The 14,460-nt window shown below is 33.6% G+C and overlaps 2 protein-coding genes across 2 annotated transcripts; one reads left to right on the top strand and one right to left on the bottom strand.

The window, feature by feature from the left end:
* Positions 1-3,839: 3,839 nt before the first annotated feature.
* Positions 3,840-5,128, top strand: LOC134266031 (uncharacterized). Its single transcript, XM_062748259.1, has 2 exons — positions 3,840-4,164; positions 4,323-5,128. Exons 1-2 carry the CDS (start codon positions 3,849-3,851, stop codon positions 5,123-5,125), a joined length of 1,119 nt encoding a protein of 372 aa, XP_062604243.1. The 5' UTR covers positions 3,840-3,848; the 3' UTR covers positions 5,126-5,128.
* A 1,416-nt stretch (positions 5,129-6,544) lies between these two features.
* LOC134266030 (uncharacterized) lies at positions 6,545-14,104 on the bottom strand. Its single transcript, XM_062748258.1, has 12 exons — positions 14,048-14,104; positions 11,891-12,049; positions 11,255-11,334; positions 10,942-11,013; positions 10,402-10,702; positions 10,004-10,150; positions 9,741-9,814; positions 9,139-9,210; positions 8,639-8,831; positions 7,510-7,595; positions 7,055-7,181; positions 6,545-6,777 (listed from the first exon to the last, which is right to left on the bottom strand). Exons 1-12 carry the CDS (start codon positions 14,067-14,069, stop codon positions 6,545-6,547), a joined length of 1,566 nt encoding a protein of 521 aa, XP_062604242.1. The 5' UTR covers positions 14,070-14,104.
* Between the last annotated feature and the right edge of the window lie 356 nt (positions 14,105-14,460).

The raw sequence follows: 14,460 nt of genomic DNA, 5'->3' as shown, positions 1-14,460 counted from the left end.
ATTTAGCAGAATAAGCTCCCTACGACAATTCACATCATTTCCCGTAAGATCGGATCTACTATTTATACACATTGGTGGAAATGACCTGGTCTGCAGCACTCCGAACATTCCGGAGCTGTTTAAAGATATTTTTTTCTTTGTATATGCGCAACATTTAACGCATATGCATGGTTGCGGAGTTAAACAAGTCAAAAATCGCCAAATTCTCAGACGGGGCCCTGGACGCTCGACTGCTTTTTTTCAACACTACTGTTTGGATGCGTAAAAGGAACTTGCTTCAGCCTGTTACCGTCTGTCATCTTTTTCTGGAAACACCGTCGATTTTTGGGCCTCAGTGGACCTTCTGCAGTGGAAACAAACAGAGCTGCTATGTTGCCTTGGTCTGCCAGTAAAGTTTTAACATAAAGCACATTTAATTTTGTAATTCAGATTCAAAATATCAATGGAATATAAATAATTATGGAATAAATGTCTTTTTCCGTATTCATTATTTGCCTTTTTTATTGCTCTCTTAATGGTTTGAATTTAGTTTTACAGGCTTTACGTCAGACCTGTTAAGGACTTTGGCAACGAAGCATTCCGGGTTTAGAAATTCCGTACTTGCATTTTCTCTTTTGTACACATGATTTAGAGTTATCGTTCATGAATTGTTTCAATCGAGAGTGATGTCCCGTGATTGGAAATCTTCAGCGTTGCGGAGAGTAAAAATGTTTGTTTCCGGTTAAAAACAGCTGAAACATTCGGGATTGAAGTGATGTTGAAGTTTCATATTTATACAGTTAAACGATGAAGCGATACCGTTCCGTTTCAACAGGTAGATATATATCAGAATCAAAGAAAAGAAGAATCGACTGCTTTATAGAAAACAATGTTAGGAAGATTGTGAATGACCATTCTTATTCTTTGAGACCTGCAAGTCAGTGTGAAAATATTGAGTATGTCAGTGAGCCAGTGTCATTATTAGAAGACGATGATGGAAATACTAGTATGTCACAAAATAATAGTACAGAAAATAGTAACAATTTATGCAGTGATGAATTGGAAGAAGAAGAGGGGGATTGTGACTATGAAACAGAGACAAATTCAAATTGGAGGCAGGGTAGGCGAATTATAGAATTGGGGTTTCTTGTGGACAAACTCTGTGAAGGATGTTCAGTGTGCCATTCATCTATACCTTTAAACATTACAAATATAGTGCATGAGAAACGTTATGGTTTAGGCAGCTTACTGACCATCAGATGTCAACTGTGTGATGGACAGACAGTTGTGCCAACGGGCAAAAGACAGAGTGCACCAAAGGAATCATTTGGGGAAGAAAAACAAGGGATGTTAACACGAAGTTAGCTTTGGGTGCAGTAAAATGTATAACAATATTGTTCAAGAAATATAAAAAGATATCAATGTAGATGTTAGTTTGACATACCATGAAATCATATATTTTAAATACATGTACCATTAATGGCAAATGTTTTATAAGAGTACTCAAGAAACTTTTTTCATACTTGTTTTGCAATTCAGGTATGCTTCACAGTGGTATAGGAGAAAGGAAAGTATCCAACCTATTGTCTACACTGAACATACCCCCTTGTTCCAAAACAACACTCAAGAAAAGAGAGAGGGAAATAGGACAGGCTGTTGAGGAAATTGCTCATTCCAGTTGTTCTGATGCTGCTGTTAGAGAACGAGAATTGACAGAGTAAGACCCAAAAAAAATAATTTTAATAAATTCATATAAAGGGAAATGTATACTTATTCAGATATCATGTAAATAATGGAAGAAAGCTTTTTCTTCACCTGTATCATAATGGACAGTTGTAGAAAATAAGAAGTTTCTGTTACACTCACAAGATATAAATTTGTACGCTGTCTACCTTATAATACATTATTTTTTGTACTTCAGAGAATCTCCTGTATCTGCATCATTTGATGGTGGCTGGCAAAAACGGGGATCAGGGAAATCTTACAGTAGTCTTTCTGGTAATTATTTGCAAAATAAAGAACTTCATATTTATAATTTCACTCTATGAAATATAATAATCTGTTTCTGGATAAATATTTATTATTATAAAAATAATGTAATCAGAAGAGTCGTATCAAGTCGAATTGACAGGGGCAAATGATCAGATTTAACAAGACACGAAGCACCTGTTAATGAAATGTGATACGGCTCTTCGGATCAAGTTACTGTTGTAATGATAAATATATTATATACCCTCTACAATTAGCAAACATAATAAAATGAAATTTTTGTTAGCAGTTAAATATTTTTAATTCATTAAAGAGAGTATTTTTCCAATGAACACTTTGATACGCAAGAAAAATAATGTATGGGAATTAATGTCGGAGCTATTGCAGAAAAAATACATAACCCTCGTAAGCAGGGTATGTAATTTTTCTGCAATAGATGCAACATAAATTCATGTACTAACAACCAAAGAAAGCATTTTATTATCTATTAAATGAAGTGTGTTCATGCTTCATTATAAATATGTGCAAACATGAAGAATTGTAGTTCATGTACCTCATGACTTTTCAAATATTAGACTAATTTGTTATGTTTATATTATTTATCTGATGACAAATCACAGATTATATGATTTTGAATGATAATTAAAAATTGATTTCATTATATTTTTTAAGTCATGAGGTGTCCATGTTCATTATTTGAGTTCATGAGGAAAAGGTTTGCATTACTATTTGAGAAAATTTTTTTGGAAAAATTTATAAAAAAATATAAATAAACATATACATGTGGGTTATTTTTTTAAGTAGTGTAGAATATCTGAGTATGTTTATAAAGTTTTCTAGCATTTTCACTTGTTAAAAAAATGAAGACTAAGTAATAATTAATTGAATCAGACATATTTTGTTTCTCTGTTATTCTTAGGGTTAATAGAATTTGATGATCTATTTATATTTATATATCTTTTTCAGGTCATGCTTCTTTCATTGGAAAGAAAACTGGGAAATGCATTGCGTTTTCAACTAGGAATAAATACTGCAGAAAGTGTGACCTTGCAACAAAGAAGAGATGCAGTGTGGAAGACCATGATTGTAGAAAGAACTGGGAAGGTAGTTCGAAGGCTATGGAAGCAGATATGTGTATTTCCATGTTGAAAAATCTGGAAAGAAATGATGTAAGTGTTGGAACTATTATAATGGACAACGACTCAACAACAATTTCCAGAGCCCGTGCAGAAGTAAAACCTGACCTACAAAAGCAATGTGACAGAAATCACCTTCTCAAGGACTTTACCAATAAACTATATGATCTCAGGAAAGCAAAGAATTTCAAGGAGCTCACACCAAAAACGATTGCACACTTATCGAAATGTTTTCGATACTGTGTATCACAACATCAGGAAGATGCGGAGGAAATGAAGACAAATTTATTGGCACTGGGTAAACATGTATTTGGAGACCATTCATATTGTGGTTCATGGTGTGGATATTTGCAGAACCCACTAAAGTACAAACCCAAAAACCTTCCCTACAGCAGGTACCTTTGTGATGAAAATTTAAAGACTTCCGTTATGGATTTGCTGAACAAATACGCAAGTGAAGCTGATAAGTTAACCCATTTAGGTAGTTCTCAGCCTAACGAGAGCCTGAACAATACAGTTTCCAGCAAGGCACCCAAATCCAACTTCTACTCTGGGTCACAGAGCAATGACTATCGAGTTGCAGCCGCCATTGCCCAAAAAAACCTGGGTTATGGATACGTTTCTGAAGTAAGTATTTTAAAATGAATTAAAATAGGTCCACAATTACATGACATTTGCATTTTGTTTTTTTCTTGAAAATTCCATTGAATATGTATATATTAATTGCAGGTGTGTCAATCTGTGATGTTATCTCCTGGAGAAATTACCAAAAAGATTTCAAAGGATTATGACCAACAGAGAGAGAAGGCAAGAGAAAGAGAAAGCACAGTTGAGTTCAAAAGGAGGAGGAGAGAGAAAAAGGAGCAACAAAGTAAACATCAGAAAACATGCGAAGTGAGAGAAGGAGTATCATATGAAACTGGTGTGGACATGAATAACAACATATGCAGTGATGATGTCTGTGAAATACCACCACCTATAACTGAACCAACCTGCACAGTGATAAAGCCTGGAATGGATTATGCTTATGTGGCATTTGATCTGGAAACTACTGGACTTGGTACGTTTTGTCATAAAAATATTGCGTTTGAAGGTTTTAGAAATAATATAATCTTAATTTGATTTTTGAATTAATTTTCTCTAAGCAAATTTAAAAGTATGCATGGCATATTAATAGTTTGATGTGTAAAATATTTTTTATCTCATTGTACTTCACAGGTCAAGATTGTGAAATTACTCAAATTGGGGCAACATACACAGACGAATGCAGTTTCAGCGAGTATCTTCTACCTTCCAAACGAATTTCAACGAGTGCTATTGCTCTGACTGGTCTTACTGTTGCTGGGAACCAGATGTATAAAGAAGGTCAACCAATTCAAGCAGCACCCCCATGTGAAGGACTTGGGAACTTTTTACATTGGTTGTCTTCAATTCACAAGCCAGTAGTGTTGATGGCTCATAATGCTAGATTTGATGCAAATGTCTTTTGCCGTGCGTTAGTAGGAAACAAACTACAGGATGATGCTGGGAAAGTTATTCAAGGATTTGTCGATACTCTTCCACTATTTAGGAAAAGTGTGCCCGGACTCTCCTCCGACAAGCAGACTGATCTGGTTAAAAGTCTCCTTCAAACATACTACTGTGCACATGATGCAGCATCTGATGCAAGATCTCTTCGTCAACTTGTAAATTCTCAGGCCTTCTCAGAGGACCTCCTTCTACAACACAGTTTTTCACTTGACTCATACATCAGTATTATTCAGTATCATGAGAAAGTGCAGAAAAACAATTCATCACTAATATGCTTAGTGGAAAATAAAGTTATTTCTAAAATGATGATGACTCGTATCGCCAAGTCTGGACTTTCCTTATCGCATCTTCTACTAGCTGATAAAAGAGACTCTGAAAATGGGGTGTTAAAGTTGCTCTCTGAGAGAACACATGAAGGCAAAGCAAGGGTGACTCCTAATAAGAAAATCATTGGAAACATATGTGTATTCCTTAAAAACATGCACGACTAACAAGACGTCTGTGAGCCAATACTAAATAATAATACCCCCGCTCTGATGTGAATATACACTATCATGTTAATATACACAAGTTCAATTACAGGCAGATGCACAGATAAATAGGAGGTTGGCATCAGATTCATATGAAAATTAATCCAACCATATGGCATGCCTCGACAAAGTATGTGCTAGAATTTCAAGCATCTGTATTGAGTAGTTGCTGTGAAAACTGTGACAAAAATAATTTTTGTGTATGGTACCGACAGACACACGTATAAACTATAAACAGGAAGTTGACATCGGAATCGAACAAAAATTAATCCCAGCATATGGCATACTCAAAAAAGATTGTGTTAAAATTTCAAGCATCTATGATGAGTAGTTGCTGAGAAAACTGCGTCAAAAATTTATCGTGTATGAAACGGACAGACGCATGGATAAACAGGAAGTTGACATTCTGATTCCAACAAAAATTAATCCCAACATATGGCATACCTCAGAGGATTGTGTTAAAATTTCAAGCATCTGTGATGAGTAGCTGCTGAGAAAACTGGATCAAAAATTTGTTGTGTCTGAAACGGACAGACACATGGATAAACAGGAAGTTGACATTGGATTTGAACAAAAATGAATTCCATCACATGGCATACCTCTGAAAAAATTGTGTTGAAATTTCAAGCATCTGTGATAAGTAGTTGCTGAGAAAACTGTGACAAAAATTTTTTACAGACGGACAGACAGCTAGACAAACACACAAGGGTAAAACAGTATACCCTCCACTCCTTTGGAGCAGGGGTATAATTAAATGTGCAATTTACAACTGCCTTTGTTAATTTTTAAATAGCAGAATAAAGTGGGACAAAGGGCAGTAAGTCCTAAATAGAAAAGAGAAGCATAAAGAGGTACATTATCGGTATAAATATTGGTAAATACTTCATTTTTATCAGGAAATCATATAAAATTGACATACAAGAAAATGTATCATATAATTGTTAATTAAATATCTTAATTAGTCAAAATTTGCTCCTTTAAAACTAATGATTTAAGATATTTCTCATTTTACATTGGAACCAATATTAAATGACAAATGTTAATTTTGAGCATTTTTTAAATTTTGAGCATGGAAAGATGTGTTGATAGAGTCATTTCTTGTCTGTTAATGCACAGTGAAAACCCATGAAAGATTACTGTATAATTCTGTCCATAAACCAGAAACGTTGCCAATCCCCTTAAAAGAGCTGGTAAAAAATAACAATGAAGCACAATGATTTTCTCAGAATACCTGCATTGTCTTGAGTTTTACCCGTCTTTAATTTCAAATTACAATAAATTCTTAGCATTTACTATTGTTTCAATACAAAAGCATGTATATTTTTATATTCTTTATTAATTAGAAGCGTACAGTTTGTTTTGTTTCTCAGTAATACAGTTTTAAGAACTTTCTAGACGACAGAGCGCTGGATGGAGGGAGTTACAGTCAATTGGTGATATGTGTGATCTGAAGAGATATGCGGAGACTGCGCACTCATGGACGGAGTTTTTAGGTACTGTCTGATTTCTAAAGAGGGCATGCGAGATCCTGTCTCCTGTGGATTCCCATATCCAATGCCGCCTGGTGTCGTAAATGGCGTCTATATATGTAGACATGTAGGCAAAACCCGGATCTAAAGCATTGGAGGGATTTTGAACTAATTCATGTTTAATTCATTGTCATTTGTCATTATCTAGCTTTTATAATAAAGTATACAACGATTCTGATTAAATTTAATCAGAAAACTACATTTGGTTTACTTTTTATATATTACTTGTAGTGTTTCTGCGAATATCATTTATCTATAGCTATTTGATGAATAAGATGAACCGTATTCAGAAGTTTTGAGACAGTTTAAAATGAAAGATTATAAAGAATAAAAAAGTATAAGAGAAGGATTTTAGACCTACACGTATCAAGGATAAATCGTCGATGATTGGAATTGCGAATATAATTACGAACTTGTCTCTCAATATCATTCAATTCATCTGTAGAATCAAATCGTGCCAGATTAGCACAGTGAGTCTGACAGAATGACTGAAAATAATAGTACAAAAATTCAAGTAAGAAAATAATTATTTCCTGATGAGATGGTAAAAGCATGGATTTCTTCGCTGCTTTTCATCTCCAGAAATCTACATATTATTTTCGACATATTTTTAAAATTTCATTTCCGACAATTTTTCTTTTTTTGTTTCCGATTGGAGATGAAAACTTTAGACGTTGAAAATTCAAAAAAACAAATTCGGAAATGAAATACAGCTTACGTCTTGTAGAGAGTTGGGCTTATTCTTTGTCACAACAGTAATGAATACTTATGTTTTAAATTAAATAAAATCTTACAAATCAGTATAATTTTGTTTACCTTTGCTGCCATTCTTGTATATGTCGCATTTGAAACAAAGAAGCAGTCATTTTTGTAGGTGAAAGCATGTTTTGGACATTGACATGCTACAAAAAACAAATTCAAAGAATTGTTGTCCACCGCTTTCGGTATCTATTAGTGTATGGTGTATGGGATGCCATCATTTATGGCATATTGTGTCAAATATGTACGCCCTATCATATACCATTAAAAGTAATCGCCAAAGTTGATTTTTTTAAATTATGTCAAACATGACCTAAGGTCAAGTGACAAAAAAATTATAGCATGCTCAGAAACATCTTGTTACATCAATACACAAATTCTATCTCTTTTCTATCAAAAGTTATAAGGAAAGACAAGAATTTTTAAAAGTAGAAAAAGTTTCATGGTCAAGGTGATGGGGATTAAAAATCTGTGCATTTAGAAAGGCCTTATCACAGGTAATACACAATGGCATGTGCAATAAGAAAGCCTTTTCTCATCTCTTTCAAAAGTTATGGTAAATGTAATTTTTAAAGTTTTGAAAAGTAGGTCAAAGTTCAAGGTAAATATCACATTGTCAAAATTATAGTATATTTGAAAGTTCTTGTATCTCAGGTAAGGTAATACACATGTGAAATATGAAAGTTAAATATTTTCTAGTTCCAAAGTTATGACCAAGGTTAAAGTTTTTGTGACAGGCGGACAGACTGACGGACGGATCGACGAATGAGATTTAATGTCCCCTCACTTTTGCAAAAAGGGGGTCAAAAAAGATTACAGTGTCTTAGCTTTATAAGGTGTACATGTTCACATCTATGGCTGCGAGTCTCAATTTATGCATTTAAGAAAATATTGTCTTTTTTCTTATCTCTCTTTTTTCTATCTCTTTTTAAAAACATATTGATATTGATACAAGCATGATATTCATTTTGTATAGTTGGGACTATGTTTTACATTTATTCCAAAAGGTTATTTTTCTGTTGAAAAAAAGCGCTGTTTTGCATTTAATAAATTGAAATGCAACACTTCATACTTACGAAAAATAAGCATGAAAGATAACAAATTCATTAAATAGGCTTTACTAATCATTCATCAACCGATCGAACTCAGAATAAACCCTTCATTGAAAAATCAGTAAAAAACCTACAGTTCACTGTTGTCCTTGCTGCTGTCGTGGAAGGTTTTGGCGTTGTCCTTACATTCATTGGTACAGCTTTTGTGGTTGTAAGCGGCTTTATGTGAGTATTACATAGATTCTTACTGCAGCAACCGCCGACTAAAGCTCTCTGTGATCTCCTTCCAAAGTTGTTCGTAGAAATAGTTGCAATGGAGTCGCAAACCTTGAATTATATAGAGGTATGTGATGCACGTGAACTGCTTAGCTCTGTTTCCTGCGACAAACCTTATAAAAAACAATCCTTTTAGAAAAAATGATACTTGATTAGAAGACAATCTATTAGTTTAATTTGTTCTTTCAAATTATAAGCATATAGACCAAAGAAATTTCCTGTTACATAATTTTTGATCGCAAAATTGAATACCTTCTCTCGCAGTAAATCTTTTAGCTGTGAAACGTTAATAAATTAAAACAAAAAATATGCATAATTGTGTTGTTTATAGGGATTGTGTGATGGTAACCAAATTTACCGCTTGTGGAGCACAACCGAGTCTAAATCCATGCTCTTTATAAGAGTTGACCGTCTCAAGTCCATAGCAAAACTAAAAAACAAAGAACTAAAATTAAAATATATATTGCCACCTGTTTTTTCCCATTTTTTAAAAATAAAAAGTCTTGGAAAAAATACCCAAAACAAATGTAGCCCTGTTAATCTTAACCACTACAAGTTGGATATACTTTAAGTTTACTATACTATCAATTTCAGTTCAGTGTGAAGTTTTGCATTACGTCACGATCTTTTTCGACAGATGCATCCAGCTTAAACATTTCACGTGATTCGTCAATTCATATTATCAACATTGACACAGAAATAGTCTGTTGTACGAGCAACCAATCAGCGATTAGAAGTAAGTTCCAGTCGTAAAGCTTGCGGTTAGGAGGCGTGTACTATTTACCTTCAGCGCAGTTGTCAAATTTGATCGTGACGTAACGTAAAACTTCACAATAAACTGCAATCTATAGTATTTAAAAAAATGAAAATAATCCACTTTTTAGTTCTTTGCATGGGTTTATAAAGACCTTAATATAGATTTTAGATACTTAAGGGGCTGAAAATTGAAAATGAACCCACCTCATCATGTCTACAAAGTGTTGTCATGTTGCACAATTCTGAGTCTGCAACGTATGGACAATTGTAACATGTCACTATGATAAAAAGAAAAGGTTGATATTTATTGTATTCAAACATATCCACTAGAACAATGGAATCATGTACACCTTTCTAGACTATATCAAGGAATGTGGTAATTCTCTTCAATGAAACATTAAGTCTTAAACATTAATAAAAGCAAAATGACAGACGATAAATAAATGAACATCATTTTACAAACGTACTGCATTTTCCACAGGAAACTGGACACAAGGACATAATACAATCCTTAGAACAGGAAGAGGGGTCCGAACGTATAAGATCCTGACAAATCATCGGAGAATTTTCAACACAGAAAGGATCAATGTGTTGGCGCTTCCCGACTAAAAGAACTGTAAATAACAATTTCTGTCAGATTTATGGATAAAGACCTGTTATATCTTTCATATCATCATCAGTTTTCCGCCTTATCGATGTTCACAAAAAGTGTTTTTTCTTTAATATTTACATTTGCTGTGTTTTTCTAGTAAGCCAGCTGCTAATAACGCATTTCATGAAAAATGCCTACGTGACAAGTCTTTGTGATTTACACGCCAATAACTCACACAAAACTTAAAAACATTCCTTAAATACATGTAAGTACCTCCATCAGTTTCTTCGGTTGTTGTTTCTGGTATTGTATTTGTTGTTAGAGTGGACTCCTCTGTTGTTACATGTATTGTTGTCGGATTCCTGGTTGTTTGTGTTGTTGGTAAAGTCTGTGTCTGTGGTGATAATGACAGTGTTGGTGGAGATGGTGATAATGTTGTTGTCGTTGATGTTGTCGTTGTTGGTGGTATTTTTGTTGTTGTCGTCGTCGTTGTTGTTGTTGTTGTTGTAATTCTGTGATTATTACACAAATCTGACGTACAACATGATGTTTCTAAACCTGGACTGTCACATATCTAATAAAATATTTCAGTTTAATTGCAAGTTCGGATTTGGTAGATCAGAAGTTTATAGGCCATAAAAACGGATAAATGCAGATACATACTAATCATATAAATATATACATACTTTTACAATTATTTTAATGATTCATATCAATTGTTGCACGAACACAAGAAATTTTGTTTTAATTTGATGGGAATGTACAGTTCCATTTAATAAAGAAAACTTGATACTTTTACATGGGAAATCTTACAGTTCCAAGAGCACAGCCTAGTTTGTAGACTTCCTTAAAATCGCTGTTGAATGATTTCACAGAAATGCATTGCTGGAATATAGAGAAAGTATTGAGTCAATACATATAATATAAATCATTCTGATTAAGATAAGATTCTTTGATCCGCTCTCATAGATCGCTACGTAGCGATCGATGTGAGCGGATCAAAGAATCTGATTTTTAAACAGATTGTAAAATAATTCAATGGCAAAAGAAAATTTTCACATTAAAATTAAGTTTCTGTACCGTGTGTCCTATAAATACCAGTGATCAGGAGATAATATATACAAACATGTTCGTTCGAAGGACATTCCGTGGTAGTGTTACAATTGTTCAGTTTATCAACTTCGTGGCAGGAATAACATTTTAAAGCTGAAAATGGAAAGAAAACTTTAGAATATACCCTTTAAGTAGGATGCAGAAATGGAATTATCGCAATTTAAAGCAATAATTGGCTCTATCAATTTTTTAAGCATTCATAATAATACGAACACTTGATCTTTAAAAAAAAAAATAAATTTATAAAAACCCTCTGCATGTTATTCTATTAGCCATTTATATAGAGAAAAATTAGTTAGATATGTTGTGATGTTTATAATTGATCGAATTGCTATGTAAAGTATATAAAGTATATGTGCATTTTAAACATATATGAAATTAGAAGCATAATAAATGCTCAATATTATGTAAACACAATACATTGAAAATAAGTATGGATCGACATGAACCTGATGTTTTGAACAGACTAACATATCTAGAAAGCTACGTTTGATATATTTCTTACATTTAATAAAGTACAGGCCTTGAAAAGAAAAGAACCATGTGCTTTTATGCATAAATTATAATAGGTTTTCATACCAATGTGTCAAAAGTTTCAAACAAATGCTTACAGAGAAAACATATACATTTTTATGGCTAAAATAATTACCACACTTTCCACACGTTCGCGGACAAACACTGGAGAGACAAGCATCATTACATAGATCCTCGTTCTGTGACATCATATCATGACACGCCTGACTACTGATGTCATCGCACCCCCTGACCTGATAACACTTCAAGTAAAACAGGACAGCGAAAGCCAACACTAATAAACAACCAAAACACAGGAAATATGTGGAAATTTAAAAAATAGCAACTATGTTAGCAATGGCAAAAAATTTTACACCTGTATTTAAAAAAATTTTTAACCGTTGGTCGTTCGATGAAAGGACATGATTTCTCTTTCTCTCTCTTTCCATCAAAGTAATTGACAAGCTTTAATTGTCAAGGGATCCATTTAACGATGCTAATTTATTCGTTTTCTTCCTTTAAATTATTCATATAAATGTTTTAGTTGTCAAAAACTATTTAGATTACATGTAAAGGTGCTTTAACTTTTTTGTCCCCCGCTTGAAAAGTGGGGGATATTAATTTGGGTTTGTCCGTCCGTCCGTCCGTCCGTCCGTCCGTCCGTCCGTCCGTCCGTCTTTCTGTCTGTCTGTAACGCTTTCGTTTCCACACGATATCTCGAGAACCCTTTGAGCTTTTGCAATGAAATTTAGCATAGCAACTCCCTCTGGACTAAAGAAGACCCCTATTGATTTTGAGGTCAAAAGGTCAAAGGTCAAGGTCATAAATAAGCAAATTCTGTCTGTTAAAACACTTTCGTTTCCACACGATATCTCTAGAACCATTTGAGCTATTGCAATGAAATTTTATGTAACAACTCCCTGTGGCCTAAAGAAGACCCCTATTGATTTTGAGGTCAAAAGGTCAAAGTTCAAGGTCGTAAATTTATACATTCTGTCTGTGTGTAACACTATCATTTCCGGGCGATATTTCAAGAAGATTTTGAGCTTATGCAATGTAATTTTATACCAAAACTCCCTAGGACGTCTCTCGCCCCTCTCAAAGTGCCCCGCCCCGTTTGTTTTATTAGTATTTATAGTATTCCATGTCGCTATTTTTAGCGCAGGGGCATGAGGAGAGTTATTGCGTATAAAACAGGTTCTCGGCGGAATTTATGTTCTTATTACATCTATTAGCACTCTTTAATAAATGCTAAATAAATCAAACACCATGGATTTTGTAAAATTTTGAGAATACCGAACATGAAAACATGAATATATACATGTATGTGACTTCATTTCTGCATATACTTCCAAACACGTAAAGCGACTCCGTGGTGTAGTGGTTATGTCTCTCGCTTCCAATGCAAGACGTCCCGGGATCGAATCTCGGTCGAACCTTTCTTTCTTTTTTTTTTTTTTTTTAAAGACTTTTTTTTTACTAAATGATAGTATTCAGCATGTGAAATGAAAAATTTATGAGGTTATAAAATCATCATTACAGTGTGATAAATATTCCATATAAAAAAATCTTCTATACACATAATAAAGAATAAGCAATCAAATCTTTATATGCATATTGACATACATGTATTTTATTTCCTTCAGTATACATGTATACTTTTAATAATTCTACAAATTCAGTTAGGGGGAGCCGACTTTTTCCCTAAGCGGGGGACACGAATTCTCTGAATTAGCTTGTTAATTTTTAGTTTCAAAGGTTCCATTTGATCGGTTAGAAAACAATTGCTTACTCCTGTCTTTTCTACAGAAGCAATGCTTAAGCAAAGCTAAGTTCATTATAAAATACAATTGTTATCCCGTTGAAACAAAGTTGAAGGGGATACTAGACACGATGAGTGTATTAAAGGAAACGTGTGTCAGTGGATGGGTTAGTTAATTCTGTGCGAAATAGAAGTGACGTGATTTGCATAGGGACCGATGTCGAAAACTGCCTTGATTAATAAATATGTTCTTTTCGAGGTGATGCTCCGCCTTATTGTTTCTTTTGCAGAGAATATTACTTTATAAAGAACATTTCATAGCTACCAAAGTTCTACTTATTAACGATTTTCTATATAATCAATTGGAGGTTCAAAAAGTGTTATCTGCCAAAGTATGGTCACACGGTTTAATATGAATGACTATCGATTTCATTCTTTAAATATAAGAATTAAGAAAAATTGAAAAAAAAATATTTGAAAGTCTTCTAAATTCGAAAGGATATCCTGTTTAGATATGAAAAAATCACCAACCTTTAAAATGTTTTGTGTCCATTCCGGAAACTTGAAACAGGTAAGGCTTAGAGTAACCTTTACTAACATTCTTATCAACTGATATGTACAATTCTCACTCAAGATAATACAATGTACATGCATAACATGTTGTAAGGACCTTACATGTACTTATATCAATAACAAAAATATCAATACCATATTAACCCGTTACAACTTACAGAATTGTTATTCAACATGAACACTGAATACTCGCTTCATAAGAAATATTACGTTATTTCCCCGCACGCACTTTATAGCAGGGTACAAGTTTCTCTAAAGTTTAACGTAAATAATATTATGACGTAATATTTAATTAGAAAATAACTTTTCTTATTTTGTGAGATTTAAGCAAGTACATGTATAATATAGTTGTAATTTAGCAATATGAAGAT

The sequence above is a fragment of the Saccostrea cucullata genome, unplaced genomic scaffold (assembly GCF_032062105.1).
Source record: "Saccostrea cucullata isolate Sc308-1 unplaced genomic scaffold, CSIRO_AGI_Scuc_v1 ctg10340, whole genome shotgun sequence".
NCBI lineage: Eukaryota > Metazoa > Mollusca > Bivalvia > Ostreida > Ostreidae > Saccostrea > Saccostrea cuccullata.
This window is presented reverse-complemented; position numbering and strand designations above follow the sequence as displayed.